Source organism: Aulonocara stuartgranti (assembly GCF_965226115.1).
Source record: "Aulonocara stuartgranti genome assembly, chromosome: 10".
NCBI lineage: Eukaryota > Metazoa > Chordata > Actinopteri > Cichliformes > Cichlidae > Aulonocara > Aulonocara stuartgranti.
This window is the reverse complement of record NC_138946.1, coordinates 34383679-34403390: the sequence shown is the minus strand read 5'-3', so window position 1 is coordinate 34403390 and position 19712 is coordinate 34383679. Positions and strand designations below refer to the sequence as shown.

At 44.1% G+C, this 19712-nt stretch overlaps 3 protein-coding genes across 3 annotated transcripts; 2 read left to right on the top strand and 1 right to left on the bottom strand.

Annotated features, from left to right (window-relative positions):
• Positions 1 to 984: 984 nt before the first annotated feature.
• Positions 985 to 5045, top strand: atp5l (ATP synthase, H+ transporting, mitochondrial F0 complex, subunit g). Its single transcript, XM_082548779.1, has 3 exons — positions 985 to 1138; positions 1506 to 1666; positions 4908 to 5045. The coding sequence occupies exons 1-3, from the start codon at positions 1087 to 1089 to the stop codon at positions 5004 to 5006; spliced, it is 312 nt and encodes a 103-aa protein (XP_082404905.1). The 5' UTR covers positions 985 to 1086; the 3' UTR covers positions 5007 to 5045.
• Positions 5046 to 5792: 747 nt separating this feature from the next.
• Positions 5793 to 10685, bottom strand: ftr82 (finTRIM family, member 82). The gene is made up of 7 exons (XM_082548610.1): positions 9941 to 10685; positions 8644 to 8739; positions 8290 to 8523; positions 7892 to 8051; positions 7754 to 7810; positions 7557 to 7619; positions 5793 to 6998 (listed from the first exon to the last, which is right to left on the bottom strand). Exons 1-7 carry the CDS (start codon positions 10529 to 10531, stop codon positions 6478 to 6480), a joined length of 1722 nt encoding a protein of 573 aa, XP_082404736.1. The 5' UTR covers positions 10532 to 10685; the 3' UTR covers positions 5793 to 6477.
• A 3715-nt stretch (positions 10686 to 14400) lies between these two features.
• Positions 14401 to 18697, top strand: ftr83 (finTRIM family, member 83). The gene is made up of 7 exons (XM_082547919.1): positions 14401 to 15134; positions 15460 to 15555; positions 15731 to 15964; positions 16063 to 16222; positions 16371 to 16433; positions 16754 to 16822; positions 17827 to 18697. Exons 1-7 carry the CDS (start codon positions 14559 to 14561, stop codon positions 18351 to 18353), a joined length of 1725 nt encoding a protein of 574 aa, XP_082404045.1. The 5' UTR covers positions 14401 to 14558; the 3' UTR covers positions 18354 to 18697.
• Positions 18698 to 19712: the final 1015 nt, after the last annotated feature.

The window sequence follows — 19712 nt, the reverse complement described above, 5'->3', positions numbered from 1 at the left end:
TGTTAGCTGCTTTCATTGCATGTGTGTGTGTTACTAGGTGGGTTAATGCATTCTCTGTCTGTCTGCTGTCTGCCTCTCCTGCAGTGCTGCAGCAGTTCATGGTTGTGAGATGTACATTGTCAGCAGTAGGCCTACTCAGTACTTTATATGGCCCCACCTGTTTGTATGCATGGCTGACAGTGCCAGGGCTCCTAAAAAGACGATGGTTGGATGTCCTGGAGGATCTCCTGGCAGACCTGGACCGGGGCATGCAACACTCCATGCCAGCTGGTGGAGGTAATGCAACATTTCATTATTTGCCAACCGCGAATAAAAGCTGGCAAGAAGAAGGGAGCCCGTAGCCAGACATATATTAATCAGTATTACAGTTATGTCAAAATCTACACAGATGCATCAAAGAATACAGCCAACCAAAGCGGGATAGCATTTACTGTTCCTGAATTTAATATCAAAGTAAGGAAAAGGACCAGTGATGGTTTATCAGTATACACTGATAAACCAGTATACACTGGTTTATCAGTGTATACTGGCGAAGGTTTTACAAAATCCAAAGGAAAACAGGAGAAATGAGAAGCACAGGAAGGAACAGGAGAGAGGCGAAGGTTATATCTCAACTTAGATTTGGACACATTGGTCTGAATAACACGTTGCTTTTAATAGAGAAATTCCGTACAGGGAGTGTGACTGCAGTAGAGAACAGGAAACAATAGAACATGTTTTAATGCATTGTCAGAAATATGATGCTGAAAGAAGACAGCTGATCAAAAAGCTTGAAAGTCAAACTGGTTGATTTATTTCGTAAGAATTCGAGTAGTGAAAGTTATAAGGTGATATTTTGGTTTTTAAGTCAGACTCATTTGTTCGGGAGGATTTGATTTTTTTATTTATTTCAGTCCACACTCCTCACCAGTTGGTGGCGGTAATGCACCATTTTGCTGTTTGCCAACCGCCAATAAACAATATAAAGAAGAAGACTCCTGCGGTTTCTCTTCAGGCAGTTGTGTGGTCAACTGCAGTCGAGGGTCCTTCTATTGGAGGTGACATTTAGCAGAGACGGGGAATAGTTAACATCACAAACGCCTCAAAATGGCACAGGCAGTGCAGAAGTTGGTTGCTAAAGTACCCACCCTGGTTAACGGTAAGCTAGTCTGTTATTTGGACGGGTCCATTAGTGGAGGCTGGGGTAGGCAGTTTTCTCCTCGGTGAGAAGACTTCAGTAGGCCGACGCTGTCAGCGGCACTGTGACCCGGGCGTCAGTTGAATGAAGCAGGTGTAACGTTAATTGACGCTTTCAGACGTAGAAGGCCTTTGACGTTGATATGCTGTGTTTTTGTTGTTTTGACATGTGTTGTGGATAAGCAGGTACATCGGTTTATTTGGTTTGCTCTCAGCAAACACAATCCGCGTAGCTGATGGCTAACGCTACCTGCTAACATCTCAGAAGCTCTGCAGCTAGGATGGCGAATCGATAGCAGCATTTAATGTTCTCTCTCTCTCTCTTTCAGCCGCTGTCACCTACTCCAAACCTCGCCTGGCAAACTTTTGGTACTATGCGCGTGTTGAGCTTGTCCCACCTGCCCCCGCTGAAATCCCTAAAGCCATCGAGGGGGCCACAAACATCATCAAGGGGTTCCAGACGGGACGTCTCGGTCAAACCACAGTGAAGGTGCTCGTATTAATCTAAGACACAGGTCATTGTTGTTTATGTAAAAACAACAACAAAAAACACGTCCACGTCTTTTTTAAATTAAACCTGTGGTCGTGCATCTTAACCACAGCAGATGTCACATTATTAGTTCCAACCAAAGCCTCTTGTGCTGACTTTACATCGTCTGTCATCTCCTGGATTCATTAACAAAGCAGTAGCTGTAGGACATCATGAAATAAGGACACATTTCTAGCTTCTGATAGTAAAGAAAACCTCTTTCAGACTGTGGGCAAATTGTTGTTGTCTTAAGAAAATATTCAGGATTATTATAAAAGCTGTGGTTGTACACACAGTAATGCACTGAATTTAGTGTGCGTGTGTACATGGATGAGGACAAACTTGAAAGTTTTTAACACAGCCTTTAGTGGTTTGTTGTTGTGTTTTATCTCTCACACGTCTCCTGAGCAAATCCAGCCAATTCTTCTTTGGCAAATCTCTCAAGCTTCTCCAGATTTTCAGTAGCATTCATGTTAGGCCAGTCAGTAATGTTCACTTTGGTCTTCAGGGGAAAATCCTTCACCAGGAGCAACGTGTGTTTTGGGTCGTAGTCCTGTTGGAAGCAGCAGCAGAGACGTAAAGTTTTGGTGCTGACTACTTTTCTTTCAAAATCTTAACATATCCGTCTTTCTTCATGATTCCCTCCACAATGATAAGATTTCCATCCCCACAGCATAATACTCCCACCAACATGCTTCACTGTGGGGACGGTGTTCTTAGGTTGTACACCTCTGCTGTCTTTCCCCAAACATCAGCAGCTTGTCAGTAACCATAGTATCGTCTCATCTGACCAAAAGACATGGTACAGTATGCATCATCTTCTCCAGGTTGTCTTTAGTATTCTTCAGTCTGGCTTGAAGTGTCTCTTCTGCAGAAGTGGCGTTTTGGTGTGCAGCCTCAAAGTGCGCTCCCGTGCAGGCTTTCAGTGATTGCACTACAATTCCAGACTTGGCTACATCATTAACTTACAGCGGGGCAAAAAAGTATTTAGTCAGCCACCGATTGTGCAAGTTCCCCCACTTAAAATGATGACAGAGGTCAGTAATTTGCACCAGAGGTACACTTCAACTGTGAGAGACAGAATGTGAAAAAAAAATCCATGAATCCACATGGTAGGATTTGTAAAGAATTTATTGGTAAATCAGGGTGGAAAATAAGTATTTGGTCACCTCAAACAAGGAAAATCTCTGGCTCTCACAGACCTGTAACATCTTCTGTAAGAAGCTTTTCTGTCCCCCACTCGTTACCTGTATGAATGGCACCTGTTTGAACTCATCATCTGTATAAAAGACACCTGTCCACAGCCTCAAACAGTCAGACTCCAAACTCCGCCATGGCCAAGACCAAAGAGCTTTCGAAGGACACCAGGAAAAGTATTGTAGACCTGCACCAGACTGGGAAGAGTGAATCTACAATAGGCAAGCAGCTTGGTGTGAAAAAATCAACTGTGGGAGCAATCATCAGAAAATGGAAGACATACAAGACCACTGATAATCTCCCTCGATCTGGGGCTCCACGCAAGATCTCATCCCGTGGGGTCAAAATGATGATGAGAACGGTGAGCAAAGATCCCAGAACCACACGGGGGGACCTGGTGAATGACCTGCAGAGAGCTGGGACCAAAGTAACAAAGGTCACCATCAGTAACACACTACAACGGCAGGGAATCAAATCCCGCAGTGCCAGACGTGTTCCGCTGCTGAAGCCAGTGCATGTCCAGGCCCGTCTGAAGTTTGCCAGAGAGCACATGGATGATACAGCAGAGGATTGGGAGAATGTCATGTGGTCAGATGAAACCAAAGTAGAACTTTTTGGTATAAACTCAAGTCGTCGTGTTTGGAGGAAGAAGAATACTGAGTTGCATCCCAAGAACACCATACCTACTGTGAAGCATGGGGGTGGAAACATCATGCTATGGGGCTGTTTTTCTGCCAAGGGGACAGGACGACTGATCCGTGTTAAGGACAGAATGAATGGGGCCATGTATCGTGAGATTTTGAGCCAAAACCTCCTTCCATCAGTGAGAACTTTGAAGATGAAACGAGGCTGGGTCTTCCAACATGACAATGATCCAAAACACACCGCCCGGGCAACAAAGGAGTGGCTCCGTAAGAAGCATTTGAAAGTCCTGGAGTGGCCTAGCCAGTCTCCAGACCTCAACCCCATAGAAAATCTGTGGCGGGAGTTGAAAGTCCGTGTTGCTCGGCGACAGCCCCAAAACATCACTGCTCTCGAGAAGATCTGCATGGAGGAATGGGCCAAAATACCAGCTACTGTGTGTGCAAACCTGGTAAAGACCTATAGTAAACGTTTGACCTCTGTTATTGCCAACAAAGGTTATGTTACAAAGTATTGAGTTGTATTTTTGTTATTGACCAAATACTTATTTTCCACCCTGATTTACCAATAAATTCTTTACAAATCCTACCATGTGGATTCATGGATTTTTTTTTCACATTCTGTCTCTCACAGTTGAAGTGTACCTCTGGTGCAAATTACTGACCTCTGTCATCATTTTAAGTGGGGGAACTTGCACAATCGGTGGCTGACTAAATACTTTTTTGCCCCACTGTATGTCCTGGCAGTCGTTCTGTGGTCTTGAGACTCTTCTTACTAATTTTCCTTTCAGAGTCCTGGAAATCTTTTGCTTCCTACCTGTGACAGGCTTTTGAACTTGTTGATAATACTTCTCAGTTGCTCTGTAATGCTGTGAGAACTTGGCATGTGTTGATTTTAAAGCTGAGCGTTACAGAGTTCATTCATTGCACAGCAGTAGTTTGTGCTATGGCTAAATGAAAAGTTCCCTTTTTCAGGAGGAGGATGGTAATAAGTCTGCTATTGTGTGCAAATAGTAATAATTAATGTTTTCTATAGAGAAGCGGTGTGATTAGAAACGCCTTCATCTGTATTTAAAATGATAAGAAAAAGCACCTGGGATGTGATGCTGTATTATTGATCACTGTGTGTCGTACAGGAAATGTTAATTCAGTATTTCATTAGTGAGGTCCTTCATCATATTAGTAATTACTGACAGAAATGGATCAAATGATGAATGAATCTGTGAAGTACATCTTAAACCTGTAATTATCCAGAGCAGCAAATAAAATGTTTTTGAATTTCAGGTTGTGTGTGTGAATCCTAATCCTGTACTTTTGATGTTACTTCTAATGCAAATCAAACCTGTGTCCTTGCTTCCTCGCAGGATGCTTTAAGGAACGGGCTGGTGGCCACCGAGGTGCTGATGTGGTTCTACATTGGAGAGTGCATTGGCAAAGGAGGCATCGTGGGCTACAATGTCTAAATTTTGGACTTTAAAGCATTTTTTTTCTTTTGAGCATTGTGTGCTCAACCTACTCCATGAAATATGGGAACCAGTAAAGCTGTTGTGTTAAAAAATCTGTTTTTGACTCATTAATTTAACCTTATTATTGAATTAATCTGCAGGTTTACTACAAAATGTTATTCCTCTGCTCAAAGCTGAGTTGAACGTGTGTAATCATCGTTACTGTTGCTGTCAGGATTGTGCAAAAACTACCAACATGAAATCATGTGTTGTACTATAACTATCCTGCTGTAGTTAAGTACTTTAATTTTGCAGCACTTATCTGCTAAATGTGAACAGTAGATGAGCTTTCCACTGCCAAACATTGATGCAGACACTCGCTCTGATGGATGCATCAGGGGCAGCTCACGGTTCAGTATCCAAGTGGACTGGATCATGTTCCAAATGGGAGACGAGCTGTGCTGCTGCACTTTAAAGGACTGCGTTTAAACTGGGCTTTATTGTATTTTCTGATGATATGGTGGATTTTTAACATCAACTCTGAGCAGAATAGTGTCACTGATAGGCTGAGGCCTTTTTTTCCTCTTACGGTTTAGTTCTTACATTCAACCAGCAGGGGGAGCTGCGTGTCAATACTGCACTGCTCCCTCTGTGTAGTTTGAGATTTCAAAGGATGATGTGGAACACACTGCTAGTATTCAACATGAGACACACACACCATTTCTAATCCAGTAATGTGTTTACATTTGGTGATCCTGTCTTCTTTGGCCCAGTTCTGCACACGGCTCACAAGACAAAGCTCTGTTCATTTGAGTTCTTTATTTAAATGCATCAATGTTGTTACAAAACAATTCTCTTTGATAGCAATTATACTCTGCTGTCCATTATGTAAGTAAACATACACAAAATTAAATAAGGGTTAGTTCAAGTGGAAAAACTCATGTGACGACCTTTAGATAATATCACAACACGACCAAATGAAATGACAGCATTCTTGGAACAGTAGTGAAATTATAACAATGCACCTTCATAGTACTCATACCTGTCGTAGGAGTGCAATTTTAAAAGAATTATTCTATAACAATAGTGAACAACCTAATGACATCACAAAACTGACATTGTTAACTTTGTGTAAATCGATAGATGCAAATTATCAGCTAAAATGTTTAAAAGTATGTTATCATATTATCCAGCAGATATCATCAGACGCCAAACAGGATAACACTTTTCTTGTGTGACTATGCAGGAATTGTGTATTTCAATAATACATATATATATATTTGTTAAACTGCCATGAGAATATGATTTGACAGCTACATTCAAAGCTTAATACATGTGGTGTTCAAAAAAAGTGTATAGACATTTGGAAGAAGCATCATAAACCTTAAAAATAAGCTGAGACATTTTATAATGGGTGCAAAAATAGATATTCCAAAAGCACTGGTGTATATTCGCAGAAATCTTTTTAAAACAGCTCAAATGCCAGCGTTCACTTGACGTTGCAGATCCTGACTGACGTTCCGACTCCAAAGCCCGGATAGAGGGGCTCGACAAATTTAGTCTCAAACCTGTGCAGGCGGGTCATGGTGTTGCCTATGCTGTAAAATGCCAACACCCCTGCAGTGTGATCCAGGTACACGCCTATCCGCGGGGAGTGAGGACCATTGGCAGGCTTGTCCACGCGGTTGTGCCACGCTGAGTAACCGGAGTCAGAACAAAGCAGACTCCAGGATTTGTCGTTATAGCCCAGCAGACAGAGCGAACCTTTGCCCTTTCGACTGATGCTCTTATAAGCCACTCCGATGGAGAACTCCCCGCTCCACTCGATCTCCCAGTAGTAGCGGCCTCCAGATAGAGCTTCTCGGCACAGCACCTGGGCAAAGCTATCAAACCTCTCTGAGTTGTCTCCGTAGGACTGCGGCTCCCTGGTGCGGATAACTTTCCTGCTGTTCTCAGAGATGCAAAGCTCCTTGTAGGCCGTGTTATGATCTAATTTCAGTTGGCAGAAGTCTGAAGAAGGAAAGACGACATTGAATCCAATTCAAAACCGTGTGAACAATGTCGAGTTTTTAAAAGTTGAGCCTAATGTAGCTGTTTTACTGCAGAACAGAGCAGTGATCCTCAAATGGATGTGAGGTGCACCTCTGAAATATCTATGCTGTACATGAATTTAAAAAATACCAGTCATAGAGTTCCTGAAACAGACTTAAATCCAGTAAAAATGCCGTTTTTACAAAGTGTTTGTCAGTTACAGATTTATTGTTTCATAACCTGCACGCTGATACACAGCGCTGCACTGCTGCATTTGACCTTTTCATAGAAGTCAAATGTTCTTTGTTGCTTTGAAGTGCTGCCTTATACCATAACTGATACGAGAGAAATGATTGAGGATATTAACCTCCAGCAAGAGACTTCTGTGCCATAAAAAAGTCAATGAGTGAAACGCATTTTCCTGAGATGTCATGAGCACAAGTAAAGCAGCACGCTGCAGTAAAATACAAACTGACAAACTGACAAAAGTAAAAAAAATGAATACTTGAGTACAAGTTACGTTCCAGAACAACTCACATTTCAGAAAATCAGCTCTGGTCTTTGGCTCTGGGGGAGTGTTGTCCACTGTCATTTCTTTGCCTGCACATGAAATATCTCTTTGTTAGGTCAAGGTGAACTCCATGCGCCCACACAAATGCCTGTAATTCTTTGGCTGGTGTGGTTTTGGATAATAATTAACCTCTTGCGGTTATAAACTGCTATAGGAGCCTCACCTCTGCTCCTTCTGTCCAACGTTCGACTCTCTGTAGTGTAAACCGGGACCTCATTCACTGTAAAGTAGAAGATATACATGATTAGAAACCTGGAAGTTTTACTCTTTGTGTTCAACATTACGTTTGTGCTGCTCACACCTGACTTGGAAATCCTGAGCAGCTCCTCTCTGCCAAACTCCTCGAGGCGCTCCTTAATCTCAGCCACAGCTTTCCTGACAGCCGCGAAGGAGAAGTCGGGGTTCACGGTCACTCTGGGTATGAAGCCGTCATCAGTGGGGGTGCAGAGGTAGTTGAAGTTCTGGTGCAAACATGAGAGCCAATGAGAAATTTGAGGTAGTGTCACGTGGACGGTGACACGTGGGTGCCTGGGTTCTCAGTACTGTGAGTGTTATATTATGGAAATGTATTGATCTGCCCAATTTTTTAAAAAGGGCTCAATATTTCATCACAGTGTCATCGTTAATCACTTATTAATAAGTATCCTGTTAGCCTGATATGACAGCTGTCGACACAGTTTCTTTAAGGCTGCGTGGTACCTGCAGGAAGTGGATGTGGTCCTCAGTGCTGTACAGCTGCTTGAGGCCAGACTCTTTTTTCTTCAGCTCATCAATCTCTTGTTCCAGACGCTCGATCAAAGCCTCGGATTGGCTGAAAGCAGCCTTCTCATTGATTCCAATCAGCTTGCTCACCTCTGACCTCATCCTCTCAATGGAGCGTATCATATCCTCAAACATCTTCTGGCTCTCCACCATGGCTCTGTGGGCGGAGTTCTGGGCAAAGCAAGCAGGATGTCATCGCTCTACAGCCTGATCTTCATCAGCCTGATCTAAACAATCTTGGGAGACTGATCTTGCTTTGTGTAGAATCTGATCCGGTTCTTCAGGCCTTACCTTGAGGGAATCCACCGCAGTCTTGAGCTCCTCCAGCTCCTTCACCCTCTCCTGGCATTTTTGTTTAATCTCAGCTTGGGAGACTCCCAAAAGTTTCTGCAGAATTAAGGAGTATTACAGAGATATGCGTTTTAATAATTTCCCAACCATTTGTGCTCATGCTGGTAGCTAAACTGGCTTTAAGATTACTATCACGTAAAATGCAGCTGAATGTTGTTTTTAAAAAGGTTATGCCAAATGTAAAGCCTGCAAACATTCTTTCTCATCACGGAGTATCGGTGTGGCCCTGTGGCGTCCTTAATAAGCCCCTCTCAAAGATCTTCTTAATACATCCCGCTTTTATCTCAGAGGGAGAGGGGAAAAATCTTTGGAGGAATTCTGGCCATGTCAGGAATGTGAATCTACCAGCGTCTGACTTTTAAAGAGACGTTTCAAGGTGCACGCAGCGCTGACATGCAGAATAGAAGGCTTCTAATTCAGCTTTTACTCGAGCCCACCAACCCATTCTTCAAGATAAGCTTGAGGAATGTGGGGAATCCAGGGAGGGGGAATCAACAGGAGAGGGGGAGGGGAGACGGAGCGGGAGATGGAGTGAGATGTGTTGGACTCAGGTTGTAAATCTTTAGATGAGAGAAACCAGACTCCCTGCCATGTAAAGCCAACAGTGGGATAAAATATGCGTTCATGGCGGCACAGGACTCCTTTAGCCTGCATTAGCTGTAAAAACACTCCCTGATTACTCACACAGCTGCTACATTACAGTATCTATTGACATTCATGTCTATCCCACAGCGTGTTACAGGCGAAGTGAGTCATTTGAATGCACATTGCTCACAGAGATTGAATGTAGGTGTAGAGTGCCTGCACTCCCTGACATTCCTGCACCGCTGCACACTCACTCCCACAGGTGGGAACCAGCGCAGCAGAAAGAAGGCTGCACTTTCTGTGTGTTTATCCCACAGCTGGATCACCGCATTTTCTGGAAAGCCGCTTTCACGGCGCCTGTAAGACACGCCTCCGGCCAGTGTCCAGCTAATCACAGGGCTGGATTTGTTTTGGCGGCTGTGAACGCTCGCCAGGGTTGCTGATAGCCTTGGTGAAATGGGTCAAAGTACAATCACCAGTCGCAGTTCAGGGGAAGGAATTGAGAAAAACAGCCTGTTTGCTTTAGCTCAAGTTATTCCAGAGAGGATGTGCTCCTAACCTATCAAAGAAAACATTCAGCTTGCAGTCTCTCTCTCACTTGGTCTCTGTCTGTTAAAAGGAGGCATCAACAGACACTGAGAGTTATTCTTACCTGCTTCTCGCCCCTCTCTGCCTCAGCAGACACGATGTCATGGCCCCTGTGCTCGCTGACTGTGCAGATGGCACAGATACACATTTGATCTGTGCGACAGAAGAGCTCCAGGGACTTCTGGTGCTGTGGGCAGATCTTCCTGTCCAAGTTCCCTAACTCGTCCACAAGCTTGTGCCTCTTGAACGTGGTTGATTCATAGTGTGGCTTCAAGTGCTTTTCGCAGTAGGATGCCAGGCAGTTGAGGCAGGACTTGACAGCCTTTAATTTCTTCCCGATGCAGAAGTCACAGGGCACGTCGTTTGATCCGGCAAAGACGCTCCCCTGGGACGTGCTGAGGTTGAGGTTCAGACCGCTCTTCTTGATCTTCTCTGCCACCATGCTCAGAGTGGCGTTGGGCCTCAGTACAGGCCTCTGGGTGAATGTGATCTTACACTGGGGACAAATGTAAATCCCTGTGTAGTCGGCTTCATTCCAGTAGCCACTGATGCAGTCCATACAGAAGCTGTGGCCGCAGGGGATAGCCACAGGGTCCCTCAGTAGGTTCTGACACAGAGAGCAGCTGAAGTAGTCTGGAGAGGTGTGATCAGCCATTGTGGTGGACTCCAAACAGTCAGCCCTGGAGAAACAGTCAGGGAGAATGCCAGGAGGAGATAGGGATTTCGTCGAGTGTGCCTGAAAGCCCGCCCTCGAGAGTGTGGTACAGCCTGCCAGAGACAGGACCTACTTGTATTTCTAAATTCCAAAAGGTTATTGATTGAAAGCAGGCAAGGCCCCTCCCCCGTCCTGTGAGTACATCGGGCCCTGCCCAGTTCAGATAAGCAGGTTGAACAAGGAGGGAGAGGAAAAAAGAGCAAAGCAGAGAGCAGACAGGAGAGCAGAAATAAAGAGAGAATGAATGAAAAGTAAAACACCAAAGTCGTGACAATAAATGTGCAAGAAAATGTTTCCATTTCCCTGCAGCTTCCTCTTCTTTCACTCGCATTTCTCATGTGGCTCATCTGCGGGTGAGCTGCGCACACACTTCTTGGCAGCTGCATTTCCACCTATTGTTGTCCCACAGAATCGCCATTGTCTTAAACCGGTTATAGTCCGACAAACATACATGCAGCCTAAGGTACTGAAGGAATTTCAGGGACCACCCAGTAAACAAACACGCACACGGTTTGAGAGTGACCTCAAACGTCTCTGCTCACATCTGTCGTCAGAGAAACACTCATTTAAAAGTTGTAATATTTGTTCTGTAACTGGCCCGACTCGTCCGTTCACTCGTACGTGGCCGTTTGTATCTGCAGATATGCGGCTGGTTTCTGTTTTCAGTGGTAAGAAAACATTCACGTGTCAAACATAAACGCATGGGTGCAAATACTCAAACAGACGCATTCCTGTCGCGTCCAGGTGTTGTTGCGGTAGATGTCTCGCATAGTTGTGTACATATTTCACTCGAGTTACGTGGCAATGCAAAATGTCCCCCTCATAATTCCTGCACATATTACTGGTTAGAACAAAGCAGGGGAAGAACTCCTGAGGTGACCCGACTCTCTCCACAGCGTGAAGTGTCTGCTGACATCACCGGCCTCTCATTAGCATTTCAATTAGGCCCAATCTGCTCCTACTTACACCAGTGTCCAACTCACAGGCATGTTTCCTGCTTGAAATTACATTGAAAGTACACATTGTTAAAAAAAGAAATACAAACACTCTTTGAACACTGTTTGAAATTAGCTTCAAATAAAATTGTGCAATGTATGTTTGCCTGATCTGCAATCACATGGCAAAGTAATCTTAAGCTTCTAAAAGGTACATTTGCTCCACCTTCAATTCATAGCTTGCATTACTTCATACACGAGGTAGTTTCACCTCTCCGTATTTGGTCAGGTTTCTGATAAGCCAGTTTTCCTTCCTTCCTCCAGAGTAAAGGGAGCATTGTGCTTACAGATTAACCACCTGTTTTTGGACAGCACGACTGCCAAAGGGGAAAAATCTTTGAATCAAAGTTTTAAATGAGCGTGCTTGCTAGAAGAGTGAAAGCTTAACAGCACAAGTTTGGTCAAATGTATCCCGTGCTCCGAGGAAGCCAATCTGAAGCATAACAGTGTTTACAGTCAGTTTTATTAAGGTTTGAGCAGACGCCCACTTTAAAGAGTGGCAGGCTTGTTATCAGGCTGTTTTCTCCAACAAAGCAGACCGAAACTCCGCAGTCATCCACAGTCATATATAGTCCAAGTTCAAGGGGAAAGGTCACCCTTTATAAAAGTGCAGCGAGCATGGTTTCTTCAAGGTGAGCGCAGGAGAGCGCTCGCTGTTTGATCAAAGGAAACGAGTGAAATGAGAGCTTAAAAAGTGAAAATGCAGGCATCGGTCATCAGTGCATACACAAGATTTCAGTGAAAAAGACTGTTGCAAGATTCAGAAGAAATGTTGCTTGACAGGATGCATAACTCAGATAGGGATGATCCAAAACGTAGAACAGCGTTCAAAGTGTCTAACAGCTCGTTCTGCGGCTCAGAACTGCATTCCCGTGTTTTTTCATTTGTTGTGGTAATGATAAGGATGTAGAGATGTGCACATCCTTTGTTATTGTTATGATATAAAGTTTTGGTTTGCTCGAAAGTGAGTCCTGAAAAAAAGAAGGGAACGGTATCAAATCCTTACACGATCATTGTTAGGCGCTATTTTAGGTCGTGATGCAGCTGAACTGCTTATAAGGAAACCTGCAGCCAGCAGCGAGCCACGACAAGAACATCAGCAGAACGTAAGGCTGGAGTCGGGGGATAAGGAGAGAGCGACGGTCTGTGGCCAGCAGCAAAGCCTCGGTGGTGTCTTGTTGTCGCCTCTTCAGTGAACCTGCCAAAGATTCACAATGGTTTATGCTCCCATGCTGACATCCTCACAGCTGAACTTTGTGTCACGATGCTCGAGGGCCCTCTTTTTGAGCAACGCGGAAAAAACTGAATCACAAAGTCAGAGAACTTTAAAAGAAGCTAAGATCTCAGCGCTCTCTGTTTCTACACCCCTGTAGGGAGAGGTCGAGTCACATGGAAGGAATAAACTCTGACAGATGCTTATTTGACCTTTTTGCTCCGATCACTGTGTTTGCTGGAACTGGATAACGGGCGCATGAAAAAACAAAACTATGCACAGATGACAAAGTGAAATATCGTCTCGTAGCTCCAGACAGTTTTTCTCCTCCAAAGAATCAAACAAAGAAATTTTTTTGTTTTATGGAAACGAAATCAGAAAACAGAAAATCTGCCATCAGGACAGACATGCTTTCTATTGCATCACTAGCAGTTCTGTCGTCAGTTTAAAAGGGTGTGTTGCATGTCACTGGCATGTAATCAGATTACAAACGGATGAGCAGTGTTACAGAGCACAAGTTACAGACTGTCCTAAAATGATTCAGCATAAAATAAGAAATGAAATTAAAGAAATCCTGTGAAAAGTATCTATGTAACTTTACCCTAAACTAACACTGACTTTAAATAAGTTAACTGCAGAGAAGAGTGATGGAAATCCTTTGAATGCCAATGAACTTGAAATAAAATAAGTAACTTTTGCAAACCAGAGATTACATAAAGATATTTGTGATGCTTTTTCCAATATCAGTTCACAAAGTTTTGAATCACCTCCAGTGAGGAGCGTAACCACAGCCAGAGCAGCTTTGGTTAAATGCTACGTGTGGTCATACATGTCAGCTGCAGTTACTGTTGTTCACAGCCGACCCTGTAATGCTGTTTAGACCCTGCTGGCTCTCACACAAAGGAATCTTTTAAGCAGGCTTTCTTGGCCCTTCTGTTATCTCGGCTATCAAGTGTAGTTGCATTCCTATCTGACACTGAAACTCCGGCCGGGAGGCGTGTTCACCGTAAAGTAAAATATACAGAGGGAAGGATTTTGTGTGTGTGCAGAAGATGATACATTATTAAATACTTTAGCTTCTTACTGGTGGAAACGTTACAGTTGAGTTCGTGTATATGAGAACTGTGGCATCCTGTCAGAGGAAATCAGTGGCAAAGCAAAGTAAACGCGGTTAATAATTAACTGGTCACAGGTGAAGTCAACTTTAGCAAATCCAACAGACTGAATCTGACCGGAGCTCGCAGAAGGTTTTACTCGTTTACATTTGATGCCATTTTATTTATTTTATTATTACACATCTTATTCCCTGAAATGTGTAACACCTGTTTTATGGCTTTTCTTTCACTTCTGTTAAAAAACAAATAATGCTTCAGTTCCTGTGAATATTACGTGGTATCCTTTGATTACACATCGTTGCTGCTCAAAATTTCCTATCTTAGTTTGGACCTTTTGTTTTTTTACAGTGTCAAAATGTAATAAATGGAAACTACAACTCTTTGGATCAAATATTTTCAGATCGCACATATCATTCATTTTCTCAGCATTCTGTAACACGTGGATCTACTCATTGTGTCCTTTTCTTTCTCCGCCCTTGTTTTACTGGTTTCGGCTTAACCTGTTTATCCTCCCTCTCTGTTTACTCTATATAAGTTGCACCCGCACTACCTGTGCAGTCACTTTGCCACAGTGCTGACACAAGTGAGGCTCTGACTTCACATCATCTTCTCGGCGTTAGAGGGAAAAGAAGCAAACTGCCTCCATGTCTTTTGACCAAGACACCTGCTACCTTTGTAAGGAATATCTCAGGGACCCTGTGTCCATCCCATGTGGCCACGTATTCTGCTCCATCTGCCTGAAGACATACTGGGATCATGCTGAACACACCGGCTCGTTCAACTGCCCGGAGTGCAGGGTTTCCTACAGCAAGAGGCCAACTCCGAGGCGCGTCGGAGGCTCAAGGAACTCCACGCTCCAACGCAACTCGGAGTCCTTTCCGCCTCCACCTCCGTCCCCCGACTACAACGTCGCTGGACCCCAGGATGTAGGTTGTGACATCTGCGTTGGGAAGAAGCACAAAGCCATCAAGTCCTGCCTGATGTGTCTGGCGCACTACTGCGAGAAGCACCTGAAGCCCCACTACGAGTCGGCCACCTTTAAGAGGCACAAGCTGGTGGATGAAATCGGCCACCTGGACAGGCAGATCTGCCCGCAGCATCAGAAGGGTCTGGAGCTGTTCTGTCGCACCGACCAGATGTGTATCTGCGTGCTGTGCACAGTGAAAGAACACAAGGGCCACGACATGGTGTCAGCTGAGCAGGAGAGATCTGAGGAACAGGTAGGCAACACCCTCGTACCGGTCCTCCTTTGGTTCAACAATAACGCTAAAACGTGTGAGAAATAAGGGTCAAATATTCCGTATTAAAGCTGTAACACGGTGCACTACAGCAGTTAAAGGGTGGGGAGCAAAGCATGAAAGAGCAGCAACAATAGACGCCCATTCATGCAAACAAAGATAAAGGTGTTGGCGTCCAGTGAACCTGGACTCCTGAACTTAAAAGCCAAACATTTAAGCTCATTTTTTTAGACGATTTCATATATTTGAGTTACTTCTGCGTAAAGCTCTTGTCATAATAATCATCAATGTTTCAACTGTCTTATAGCAACGGCTGGGTGCCACCCAGGCTGAGATCCAGGAGAGGATTCACGATCGCCTGAAACAGATGGAGGAACTAAAACACGCGGTGGACTCTCTCAAGGTTTGTGCCGCAATCACCGTCATTATCATCCATCAGACAGATACGAGCACTCTGACCGCTACAGGCTGAGCGGAAGCTAACAGCACTGACAGCATTCCTTCTTCTAAGTGTGTCATCGTAAAAACCAGTGCGACACCAGTTCACCTTACGACACACTCCAATGTCTCCTGTGCAGAACTCAGCCCAGAGGGCGCTTCAGGAATGTGAGAAGATGTTTGGCGACATGATGCGCTCCATTGAGAGGATGCAGCAAGAGATGGCAAAGCTGATATCCTCCAACAAGCGGGCGGCACTCAACAACGCAGAGAGCCATCTGGAGCGTCTGAGTCATGAGATCGCTGACCTGAAGGCGAGAGACAACGAGATCACCCAGCTGTCTCGCACCGAGGACCACATCCACTTCATCCAGGTAACTGGCAGCCGCCAGCGGCTCAGGAAGGCATGTTCATAAAGATAAAAATATAATCTGACAGAATCAGTGTTATCTTACTTTTATATTGTTGTTAGAGTTACCACATGCTGATAGCACAAACAGAGGCCGAGGAGCTGCCGTCGGTGAGCGTCAACCCGTACTTCTCCTTCGGCCCGGTGACCAAAGCCGTCTCTGAGCTGAAACAGCAACTGAATGAATCCAGCAATGACGAACTGGTTAAGGTAGCCAAGACAGGTGAGCGTGAAGACTGACGTCTCGATGTTCACAGAACAGATGCAGCAGGGAATCTGACTACTGCAGTGTGATGTTGCTGTAATCTCACTGTGTTATTTCAAACATATGAAGAAAGCACGATGACTGAGCGGTTTTTCTGTATTTGCAGTTAACAAAATGACCTTCTGTGAGCTGGAGGATTCCAAGAAGAAACAATATCAATCAATAAAAAGTGAGTCAGTCTTTCAAGAGCATCATTTCACAACTTGCTCATACACACAACAATGAATGAGGGCGGAACAACTTTAGCACAGAGTCAGGCTAAAGCCAGGAGATGTGGTGTTGAGTCGTAACGCTCAGGCGTTTCATCATCTGGCCCTGTTTCCTCAGTTCTTTCCATTCTCCTGTTAGATTGCTTTACGAGGTGTTTGCCTGATCACTGATAGTGTGACGAGAACGTGACCTCCTGCACACGTATTAGCTGTTCAGGTGCAGCACATTAAAAACTGCTGACACACAACTCTGTCTCATTTTCTGTGTTTCCTCTCACAGGTGACGAAGCTCCCGTGTACAAGTCTGTGCCAGTCAAGGAGCCTCAGTACAGGGAGGACTTCCTGAGATGTGAGTCTCTGCTCTGACCCACACTGTTCACCGTTCTCTCTGCTCAGTTCACTGCATGACACATATTAGATGCTGACGAGGTTCTCTGTCAGACCCTGTGGCTGACCACAAAATCTGCTCTTAGAAGCTACTGTTAGTCCTACAGTGTTGACAGAGGTTGGGACTGATTCACTGCAAATATTGCACAGCTATGTCATCTTTACTTAAGCTGCATTTTAACCTCCTGCAACACGAGCTCTTGTTTGGGATGCATTTTTCATTTCTCCAAATTTTCTCGAAGCCAATAAGTAAAAAAAGAAGCATCGCCTTTGAACAGAAAGGTTTTTAAATACATAAATATATTAAAAAGTATGTCCTCAATATAGAGACAGTGGGTTTGTTTGGCAGCATAACACAATATAGTTTTATGGTCATTATTAACAGAGTGTAAAATATTGATTTTGTAAGATGGAGTGTAAGTCTAAATGTAATGTTCCCATATGAGGACACGGTCTCAGGAGGTTAATCCAGCTTTCAACAGAAATCTTTGGGGCCTCTCAACTTTAGCGCTGGGAGAAACTGCATAGTCATTGACTCACGTCACAGCTGAAAAAGGTCTTTGCTGGAATTCTGTTTGTGGTCAAACTCACAAACAGTGTTTGATACCTTTGGCGTTCCAGATCATAGGCCGGGCAGATCTAGCCGAGGGCGTCGGGTGTCCCACCAGCTGTGACCTGCAGAGGTGGAGGTACACAGCAGTCAGGTGACTATTCTGATTTCCGTGTCCAGCCAGAGGGTCTCTTGCTTTTCCTTCAAAGTGTGTTTTGCAGAAGTCATTTAAACTTCTACCGCAGTGAGTAGAAGTTTAACTGAGATGTCGATGACGTTCTGCTGCTGCTTTGGAGTGGGGTGCTTCAGCTGCTGTAGGACAGATGCTTTGGCTATTTGCTTTCCTCATTTACGTTTATCCCAGACTGATTTAAGTTAAGCATTGTTGAGTAAACTTGTCTTCCACCCATCTTTAGATGCTTGCCAGCTCACTCTGGACCAAAACACAGCCTACAGACAGCTTTACTTGTCACGAGGGAACAGAAAAGCTGCCCTCAAGAGAGACCCCCAGTCCTACCCTGACAGCCCTGCCAGGTTCGACTCCCTGCCACAGGTCTTGTGTAAGGAGCCCCTCTCTGGAGGCACCTACTACTGGGAGGTAGACTGGAGTGGGGAGGGGGCTTCCATCGGCATCGCCTACAAAGGCATCAAGAGATCGGGCTACAGTGACAGCTGCCGCATCGGCTACAACCGCAAGTCATGGAGCCTTTTCTGCTCTGATTCCAGTTACTCAGCCCGCCACAACAAGGACCAGCAAGAGGTCAGCGCGCCCTACTCCTCCCGCATCGGCGTTTTCCTGGATCACGCCGGGGGTACTCTCTCATTCTACGCTGTTGGGGAAACCATGTCTCTAATCCACCGCTTTAATGCCTCCTTTAGTGAACCTGTCTATCCAGGCTTCTGGGTTTGGTATGAGTCAGCCATTACCATTATCCAGCTGTGATTAAGTAACACATCCAAAGATCAGTGGGTGTGGAATGATGCAAAGTACTGCTGTTGTGAGAAAATATGCTTTTGTTTCCCCCTTTTTTTCTGATATTAGATCGTTGTTTTGTTTGGTATCCGATATGTGCTGATGGGGGAAACGATGCTCGAAGAGCAAATATTCAGCAAATCAACATGTGTTCAGTGTAAAATCAGTTGCAGAAAGTCAATGAGCATTTACTAATTCAGAAATAATATAGTATATGCATATTTACACTATAATTCAAAATAATGAACCTTGTACAATGTGATGACCATTTGTGATATTTTGCTTTTTTTATCAAATAAACTTTTGGTAACAAGCATGAGCTGTGATGCGGATTTTTTCCTCTCATTTCTTCTACGATGACGAGCTTCCTAACTCACTCTTCAAGCTAATCAGCTCTGAGCCAGATCTGTAAGATCTTTAAAAGGCAGACATTTCCTGCCATTAGCAACGTCACTCACAGTGCAATTATTTAATAAGCAAATGTAAAATAGACCCAGCTTTGAGTGTGGACTGGGAGGAGATGGTGTGTTTGTGTGTGCTTAAAGCACAGTGTTTTGAAAAGCAGCTGAGAGGTCATTAAGGAACTCTACAGGAACAGGCGAGGTGTACCTGAGAGGTTTCTGTGACGCTTAAGACTCGTTCAGCTGAGTGGAAGTATGACTGAGTCCCAATGTATCGTCAAGTTCTTCAGTAAAAAGTTCTGAGTTAGTTTAGTTTTTTTACATTTATTATTCATTTATTTATTTATTCTTTTATTTATTTATTTTGGTTTTGTTATCGAAGTTTAAAATGAAATAAAAATTGTTCTGAGTTAGTGTAGCAACTCAGGAGCACCGAAATTTACCTTTCACCGTGCAGCAGTCGCTCTGCTGTGATGTTTAAATAAAGCGACTTCAGTTTGTGGCCTGGGCCTTGAGGTGGAGCTTGAAAGGTCTAGTGGAGAGGATATGAAAACCCCTCCAGAAACCTTGAGATTATAATCAGCAGGCAGGCTTTCCCATTGTTCAATAATACTGCAGTCTTGATTTGTAAGCTTTTAAAATTACTTTTTGCAAATATGAAGCTGAGCTTGAGACAAAGACGACAATAAAAATCTCAAACTCATCTCCATAGTTTGGATTATAATATTTCTCAGTTTAAAAAATGAAAGAGGCTTTTACACTAAGATGAATGAAGCGGAGCCTGTTTATCCGGCCTACTGCATCATCAACACCACTCTGCAAAAACTTTGGCTTCAACTTCGAAATTCTTCAACCTTTAATATAACTCGGGGCTCTTGCAGCCTCTGGTGGACAAACGTCTGCAGTACTAAGTTTGAGCAGGTTTTTT

Bases quoted from the DNA above. Each gene is read 5' to 3' on its own strand.
- atp5l (XM_082548779.1), top strand. From the start codon at position 1,087: ATGGCACAGGCAGTGCAGAAGTTGGTTGCTAAAGTACCCACCCTGGTT. The intron at 1,139-1,505 runs GTAAGCTAGTCT...TCTCTCTTTCAG, and splicing joins AGTACCCACCCTGGTTAACG to CCGCTGTCACCTACTCCAAA. The intron at 1,667-4,907 runs GTGCTCGTATTA...GCTTCCTCGCAG, and splicing joins TCGGTCAAACCACAGTGAAG to GATGCTTTAAGGAACGGGCT.
- ftr82 (XM_082548610.1), bottom strand. From the start codon at position 10,531: ATGGCTGATCACACCTCTCCAGACTACTTCAGCTGCTCTCTGTGTCAG. The intron at 8,740-9,940 runs GTAAGAATAACT...TTAATTCTGCAG, and splicing joins CAGAGAGGGGCGAGAAGCAG to AAACTTTTGGGAGTCTCCCA. The intron at 8,524-8,643 runs GTAAGGCCTGAA...TGCTTTGCCCAG, and splicing joins CTGCGGTGGATTCCCTCAAG to AACTCCGCCCACAGAGCCAT.
- ftr83 (XM_082547919.1), top strand. From the start codon at position 14,559: ATGTCTTTTGACCAAGACACCTGCTACCTTTGTAAGGAATATCTCAGG. The intron at 15,135-15,459 runs GTAGGCAACACC...ACTGTCTTATAG, and splicing joins AGGAGAGATCTGAGGAACAG to CAACGGCTGGGTGCCACCCA. The intron at 15,965-16,062 runs GTAACTGGCAGC...TATTGTTGTTAG, and splicing joins ACCACATCCACTTCATCCAG to AGTTACCACATGCTGATAGC.